This window comes from Mytilus edulis, chromosome 3, assembly GCF_963676685.1.
Source record: "Mytilus edulis chromosome 3, xbMytEdul2.2, whole genome shotgun sequence".
In the NCBI taxonomy this organism is placed as follows: Eukaryota; Metazoa; Mollusca; class Bivalvia; order Mytilida; family Mytilidae; genus Mytilus; species Mytilus edulis.
The window spans coordinates 54,687,460-54,696,586 of NC_092346.1; the positions used below are offsets into that span (position 1 = coordinate 54,687,460).

The following is a 9,127-nucleotide window of genomic DNA, read 5'->3' on the forward strand; positions in this document are numbered from 1 at the left end:
AAAACCCCAATAGAAAATATGCATCTTAAATTTTGTAAATCTACTCTAGGGATAAGAAAAAATGCATCCAATTTAGGAGCAAGAGTTGAATTAGGAAGATTGCCTATAGAATGTTTTATTAAAACACAAACCCTTTTATATTTAGCTAGACTATATAATAATAATATTAATCCATTGTTAAAGGAAGCTTTTTCTCTAGCACAGTCTCTAGATTTGACAGGAACTTACTCATGGTATACATATGCTAAAAATATTGTTAAAGAGACTAACGTTGACCTTAATATTCTTTCTACTTGTAAGGACATAAAAGATGTAAATAAAATAAAAAACGATATAAAGTTAAAAATGAAAAATAGATATGAAGATTTAATTCAAAATAAATTTCAAAACATCGATGATAAAAGTAAATTTTTTCTCTATAAAAAACTTTAAAAAGATTACAAACTAGAATATTATCTAAATACATCTAATTTTCAGATAAGGAGATTAATCACTAAATTTAGAATAAGTGATCACTCCCTCTTGATTGAAAAGGGGAGATATTTTAAAATCCCAAGAGATGAACGTCTTTGCCATAAATGTAAAATACTAGATGAGAAACATTTTTTACTATATTGTGAGTATAATAAAACTCTAAGAAATGACTTTTTTCATCACATATGTACAGAAAATAATAACTTTAATAATTTAAATGAAGAAGAAAAAATTCATTATTTACTAAATCCATCATCGCCTTTACAAACAAATAAGTTAGGATCCTTCTTGAAAAAGTCATTAGAACTGAGGGCAGGGGACTCTTAACAACTTGTTTGTTGTTATAAATTTTAATGCTGTTGATATTTTGTATGTTTAATATGTATGTATATAATATGTTTATTGTGTTTATTGTATTAATATATGTTGGTCACAAACTGTAAAGTTTATATGACAATAAAATATTTGATTTGATTTGATTTGTTATTATTTATATGTTTTAACGGAAAAGTAAAAAGTGGGATGACAAAAAAACATCAATTTGACAAAATGTAAAGAAAATGTCAAATTAGTTTGGTTCTTGTATTGAATTAACAACTGTTCAAGGTATTAAACTTGGTAACAATAAAACATTTGACACTCAAAGAAGTTACAACAGATTTATAGAAGTAATTACAGTAAATTATCACCTGAAAGCATATCATTCTGATTCTCAGGTTTGTGATCACTCAGCGAGTTATGAGACCATGATTGTGACGGTCTGCCATTAACCCGCTGACCAGTCTGCCAGCTATTGTTGCCTCTACTTGGTACTACAAATAAATATGGTAGAAATGCTCTATAATAAGGTACATTCATATTTCTATATTATCATAAAATTATTGCATGCAATACCTTATTGAAGAGATAAAGTGAAGGATCCTGTTTATCCAATGATTTTTACACAAAACATAGGCAAATTTTAGTTTCTTATCTGTGTTCTAAAAATATTACTCTTCCCAGATAAGTCATCATGTATGACTACCTTTATTTGTGAAGTCACAACAGCATAACATGAAGATGTAAACAAAAATTAAAAATATACCAGTAGTGAAATATTTTAATTGGGATAAAGTATTGTAGTTATCTAAATAATATACATGTATAAAGCTTTGATGAATGGTTCAAGTATGTCAGATGCAAAATAAAACAAATTTATACAAACAAATAAAAAATCATAAGATTGAAATCTTCTTTTCACTGACTCTTTGTTGCAGAAAACCAGATTTATCAAGAAAGATCATGCAATAACTCTTATTAAGTTTTAATTCCATACTCAATTTGGGACCTGGGAAACTATAACTTTTAAATTTAAGGCATTACCAACAAACAATTTAGACTGAAGTTGTTGTATGTACTTACATTAGGAATGTGTTTTGATATGAAATTAACACAGACCTAAAGTAAGAACGTGATTGGTATGTTGCATGTACTTACAGTTAGAATGTGTATTGCTAAGTCTCTCATACTGGTCTACTCTACTGGATATTCTAGAATGTGATAGGTTTGATGTTGCCATGAATAATCAAATGCTGTAAAAAATAATTAATCTAAATTATACATATATGAAACAATACTATAATAGTTAAGTTGAATGTTTGGCTAAGACATAATTTAAATTAGCCTATATATATTTTTTCAAGATAAAAGGCAGGAATTTTGACAGACACAAGAAATTAAAATGGCATAAATATATATAGTACTACTGAGGCATAAATAGTTACAGATACTTACTTAGATGATTTAAAACACAGTTTATACTAATAATTGTAATTTAAAGAATACAATTATGGAAATTGTCATGATATTTTGATATCAGACTAGATTTTAATCAGTTATTATACATACTAAATTTTCACTACAGCCTTATACCCTAGAATGACCCAACGTTATAGTGGGGTCCTTGAAGATGTTCAACTAGATTTTGCGTTGCTTGTTTCACTTTGTATTTGATCTACTACCTGCAATTCCTAACATCTATCTGTCTTTGTTCGTTGTCGTTGTGTGTGCAGTAAAGATTTCCAAATATTTCTTTAGAATAAGACATATTTTTATACATAAGATAGTTTCGAAATAACAAAACAAACCAAAGGCCAAATCGAAAGTAGATATCTTCTTCTTCTTCTATTCGTAAATCCTTCCAGTTATGGAACACCTCCTCATCAGCGGATATCATCCAGACGGGAGTTAATTAAAATTTATGCACTAAAAAAATTCCCCAACTAACTTAAAAATTTTAAATTCACTGTACACGGGACCGGGTAAAATCTAAAATATTTAAGGACTGATAAAATAATTTACGCAATAAAGGTAAAAATATCTAGACCCTATTAGATAAAATCAAAAATATGTAAGGACTGATAAAATAATTTACGCAATAAAAGGTAAAAATATCTAGGCCCTATCAATATTTACATATAAGATTTACTATACACAACTAAAATCTAAAAATATAGGGTGCTTTATACAATGGAAAGCAGGACACCCCTGCCTCTACCTATACACATATGTACATCATGATGTTCATTTCATATCTTTCCTTATTGCACTGAATATATTGCCTACACATATATTTATCTTTGAGTATAGAGATATTATTTTCCTTGTAATTTCCATACACGTTGAGCATGGAGTCCGCTATAACACATGTCCGTAGCCAATCGATGAATTTTGTCCAGTTCAGTCCTATTTCTAAGCATTGGCAGTAGAAAAGAGCTGTCAACAATAAGTTTTATCAGATCCAAATGTTCTTTAAAATTCTTAGACCAATATTTCGTGCCAATGACTGAGATCACATAAGACTTGAGTTAACTAAATGTTTCTTTTCTCTGCTTGTGTAGAGCCGGACACAATAGAAGGAAGTGAATTATATCTTCATCTGAAGTTCCGCAGCATTTACATAATGCCGATTCCTTGCCACCACTAAATTTAGATCTGTGAGATTCAAGAATATAAGTCCCAGTTAATAGACGACCTTTTATCGCTCCCTTTTTAACATCTGATACAGTTGAAGAAAGACTTGTCCAGACCGGATGTGTATGACCAATTCTTAACACGGTTTTGTCCAAATATGTTAATGTGGACTTTGTTTCTATTTCTTTACTGAGAGTTTTAGTCCAATAATTCCTGAATTGCTATTTTAACTGTTGCTTTCCATTTTAATTTTGACGGTAAATTTTGACTAAGTGTAGATATACTTGGCAGATCGTATAAAGTTAGTACACCTGTGACCTTACAGAAGAAGCTGAGATTGTTATCAATATTCATAACGACTTGTCTGTCAACTAAACCTTGGATTGTTGAATTGTTACATGAGAGAACACTGTACAGAAATGAGAGTTGCCTTTTATGTATTTCTGCCTCAATTGGTAGCGCTCCCAACAGCATAAATACTGATCCAGTGTCTGTTCGTGTAGGAAGAGACTGAATATTTCGCAATGCCTTTGTGTGAAAACGTGCCATAATATCAAGTTGGCATTGGTTAAGAGGGAGTATTTCCATTCCATATAGCAATCGGGGAATAACATAGCTCTGATATATCTTGTATGATGTCTGTGGGTTTAGCCCATTTGTTCCATGTAAACCAGTATTCATCAGAGAGTAAAGAGTTCTTCTCGCAATGCTGATGCGTGCATCAATATTTTGATTGTTTTCCTTCAATTCTGCTCTTATTAAGCCAAGATGTGTTGTGTCTTCCGATGGATAAACAAGGGTGTTGCCTAGGGTCCAGTTTAAATCGGACTTGCTTATCTTTTTCGGTTTGTTGAGGACGACAGCTTTAGTTTTTGTGGGATTTATTGTTACAACAGAGAGCATGCATTGTAATTCCTGATGATTATTGCTCAAGAAGGCTATGTCGTCCGCACAAGTTGGGCAGCCAACATAATTTGTGCCAATTTTAAGACCAAGACTGTGCGATTTAAGATCCTCAAGCAGATTGTTTACATAGACTTTATATAGAAAAGGTGAAAGAATGCCTCCTTGTCGGACTCCCTGATGAATATTAAAGCTATTACTAACATTTCCCTTCCATTTGACTCTTGAAACTAGCCCTGAGTAAAGATTTTTCACTATTGACCAGAGAGGATGATTCTGAGTATGGTCATATAACGCATCTAATAGTATAATGTGATCTACGACGTCGAATGCCTTTTGACTGTCCACAGTAATAAGAAATAAAGGTTCCATTGTGACTAATTTTACTTCTGCCCTAGCTTCAGTGATAATGAGACTGGCCATAAGCATCGACAACCCTTTTGTGAAGCCGAATTGTAGAGATGACTGATCAAAATTCAAGGTTAATCGAGGTAGTATAGTACATTCGAAGAGTTTTGAGATGACAGGTGTAACGGCAATTCCTCTATAGTTGTCCATTAACATTGGATTTTTCCCTTTTTTTAGCACAGGTGTTACGATACCAGATTTAAAGATATCAGGTATATGATGATTGATGAAAATGTTATTGAAACAGTTTGTAAGAAAATGAGTAACTGTTGTTGGTGAGTTTTTAAAATGCTCAGCAGCAAGACCTAGTTCATCTGTTGCCTTGCCAGAATGTAGCTGTTTGATTGCATCACAGATATTTTGAGAACTAAATTGTGGTTCGTCGCTGTTTTGTTTGCAGAGTTCATCAAATATGTTACGCCGGATATTGCAGAGATCTAAAAATTCTGGATCATAACCATTGTCTTTCGGAACAGCCAAGTCTTCAAAGTATCTAGAGAAGCTATTTGTTTGGTCCTTTGCAGAGTAGTGGTGCTCGCCATTTTCTATTATACAGATCGCATCTTTATTTTTGGAGCCTCTGTTAGGACGAATGAGTTTATGAAACATATCATTGCTAGGATTGTCCATTAGTTCATTGTAGAATTGGGTTCTATCCATATACTGTTCCTTTCGGAGTTGTTTGCGAAGATTTCGTTGCGCCAGTATTTTGTCTGTTTTAAGATGATCATTTTTCTTGCCATGAGATTTCCAGAGTTGATATTTTTCTTTACTAGTTTTGAGCAGCATAAGAGTGGTTGGAGATGCCTTGAAATATGGACCTTTTAATTTGATGCTTTTTGATGGTATACAGCAGCTGTAGCAGCTTTTCAAGTTAAGACAGTTGCATAGAAAGTTCATGCTTTCTTCTATTGAGTGATTTTCAATATTGTGCTGAGAGAGTTCATTACTGATATGATTATGATATGTTTCATTATCTATATCTTTCCACTGATGTTTGAATTTACTGACATAGCCTGATTTGATTGCTTTATTCAGATATAATAGAAAAAGATGCAAATCCGGCGCAGAATAGTACAAATTCCGTAATTTGATATATACACGATATACCCTCAAAAACATGAATCCGAATCTGATAAAGTTAGTGAGAGACATATCATAAAATGAACTCAATGTGTCTGGTATAGTTAGTTTCGCTATTGTAAACTGATATTACCATAATACTGTGGTATGGTAATAGAATATGGTAATATCCATCATTGGATAATAAAATCTGAGTTGAATCTTGAATCTTGGCAACGACATATACTGAATACAATTATTATATGTCTCTGATCTTGGTAATTTCGTTTATGGCAGTCTTAGTATATGATAATGGAAGATTATTAAATATGCCAATGTGGGCAGTATATGTAAGAAACTGAATGTCATTGAGATCGTGATTGTCAATACCAGAGCCAAACCACTTTATGCTAACAAATCATCTCTGTAATCTATGATGACATCTGGAACCTATCAAAGTTTTGTAACAAAACTAGAAGATAGCGTTAATAAAAATATACCAACAAAGACAGCTCGTAAAAGGGATGGTTTCCCATGGTATACCGACATGAGAAGACTTATAAGAAGAAAGGCCCGTGCAGATAACAACAGCATCCTATATGACCTCCAACATGGATTTCGGAAGAAACTATCACGTGAAACCCAGCTGATAGAATTCACCGACGACATCACAAAAAAACTTATAGTGGCAAACAAACTGACTGCATAATCATTGACTTTTCGAAGGCATGGTCAGCCATAGTCTACTCGCACACAAGCTTCAACACTATGGAATAACAGGAAAAACAAACAACTGGATTAAAAGATACCTATGTGAGAGAACCCAGCGAGTACTTATATAATGGAAAACATCTGACTCCATCGATGTTGTGTCTGGGATACCACAAGGATATGTGCTATAGGACTCAGCTACTTCCTCTTCTATATATACGAAAAGCCATAAAACATTAAATCGACCGTGAGGCTATTTGCAGATGACACCATTGCATACACCACTGTGACAGTAGACATCAGATGATAATACCCTCCAGGAAGATTTCAAGAAGTTGGCTGCCTGGGAAGAAAAATAGATGATGAAATTCCATCCAGATAAATGCCAGGTACTATTAGTAACAAAGAACAAAACACCTATTATAAAGGATTACATTTGGCATAGCCACACTTTGGAGCACGTAATATCTGCAAAAGTAATTAAGGGTAACTTTAACATCAGACCTTAAATGGGAAAACCATACCAGAAACATCTGTATCAAGGCAATTAAAACAATCGGATTTCTCAAAAGAAAACTCATTATCTCTAACAGCGATATCAATGAAAAGGCCGATATCTCCCTTGTTAGACCAACAGTTGAGAGTATGCCTGCTCTCCTGCTTGGACATCTGCTTGCCCATATGAAATCCGAAATCCCCAAGCCTTTTGTGTCGACGCAATAATAGAGCAATATGTATTTGCTTGTTACACACTTATATTGATTGATTAATTGAAGTTTGCCATAAATCCAGTAGCAATTATTAAAAAAAAATCATAGTTCGAACGGGGCGAAGGGCTTTGGAAATGGGCTGCAAATTGAAAATGTGCATGAATGATGGTTAGCCGAACTACGAACCCCTCAACATTTTTATATCAAGTTTGATTCAAGTTGACCAAGTAGATTAAGATGAAAACATCATACACAGGAAGGGGTCCAATTGAAACTTGTTGATATAAACATTCTTGTGATTTTTTCATATTTCTAGAGAGAATGACGTTTAGAAACATATTTAAATATTGAAAAAAGTACAAAATAATTGAATCAATCCCCTTTGCCCTCGGTCCTTTGTGTGCGGGTCATGTTGTTACTACAGAGAGTACGTTAAATGGGCCACCATTATCTTCAATGGATATAAACAATATTTCCTTTACAGAACAGGACACAATTAGCGTTGATCAACAAGTAACAAGCAGTAATCCAGGTGCACTTCACAGTGACATTTCAATGCAAATAGTTATCAAAGGTACCAGGATTATAATTTAATCAACACTCCTTTTCAACAGTATGGCTACAATGTCAACCATGTTGACACATTGTTTTAGTGGTTTTGAACAAAGTTTATATCGGTTTTGTACTGGCAGCAGTGGATTTAACATTAGGCAGTGGTATAAAACACACAGGTGACAGTTCTACATCTAATCAAATGGATCATGTTAGGAATATTAATCCCATGGTCCAAACAGGATCACAAAAGGATTCAGTGAATCCATCTTCCACCTACACCAATTTGATTCTCGAGCCTCATCTGTTCAACATGGACCCCAAGGAGTACGTTCTGATTCTTTTTCCAATGTGGACATCATTTCTCTCACTATTCAAAAACAGATCATCGAGGGTAATGATTTTTCTTGGTATCTCTGTTAATACCAAAATATGAATGTCCCCAAACAAATAATAATGCTTGGGCTAATGATATATAATATACACCTTTGAACAGAAAACTGTCTTTGCTGGAATTCATCATGTCTTTTGGAAAATATAAAAGGGTCATACCAACTACCTTTCAGGATGTGCCCAATTGGACGACTATCAAGATGGCATCATTGATATCTGCAACCTTTTGGAGATAAATTTTACGACTATTATAACATGTTTTCTGCAAAAAGCTGCAACTTGGTTAAGAGAAGAGGTTGTAAAAATAGATTGGAGCAAGACGGATCGCAATATTTTTAATTTGGTTACAGCTGGGGCTAATATAAACATCTGCAAAATCTGTAGTAAAGCAGATCGTGCAACAGCTTTCTGTTCAACACAGACATCTTTCAAATACAAGTCATATTCTAACAAAAATACCAGGCAGTTTGAAGCTAACATTGATTCAGTTCATACATCTGACAAGACAGACATTGTTATCAGAAACCATTTATTTTTAGAAAGGGGTAGATAAACTCATCATAGATACCAGGACTAAATTTAATATATACGCCAGACGCGTGTTTCGTAATCTGCAACAATTTTAATGGTGCCAGGGGATGTTTATATCAAGCTTCCGTTTTATGCATACACTTATGCAATAATCTACTACAAGGTTTTGATACAATGATATCAGATTTAAATTTACATACACAGGAATGCAGAAATAGACTTCGGCCCAAAATTACAATTATTGAATATCAGTTGAGGCTAAAATGGATACATTCTGCTCTATGGTCGGGTTGTTGTCTCTTTGGCACATTCCCCATTTCCATTCTCAATTTTACATACATGGGCCATTTAACACATTCGCTTTCAGTATTACAGAGTTAGTTCAAAAGGCATAGAAATAGAGGGGTTATGCTTAAGCAATAAACGATTGA

The 9,127-nt window shown here is 33.4% G+C and overlaps 1 protein-coding gene across 1 annotated transcript in view; it reads right to left on the reverse strand.

Moving 5' to 3' along the window:
* The window catches only part of LOC139516871 (ankyrin-3-like), a 55,196-nt gene extending 52,576 nt beyond the window's left edge, over positions 1-2,620 (reverse strand). The window contains exons 1-3 of the mRNA XM_071307263.1: positions 2,475-2,620; positions 1,951-2,045; positions 1,164-1,286 (exon numbers count right to left, since the gene is read on the reverse strand). Of these exons, the coding sequence (XP_071163364.1) occupies positions 1,164-1,286; positions 1,951-2,032 (205 nt within the window). The 5' untranslated portion in view covers positions 2,033-2,045; positions 2,475-2,620. The remainder of the gene's footprint in view (positions 1-1,163; positions 1,287-1,950; positions 2,046-2,474) is intronic.
* Positions 2,621-9,127: the final 6,507 nt, after the last annotated feature.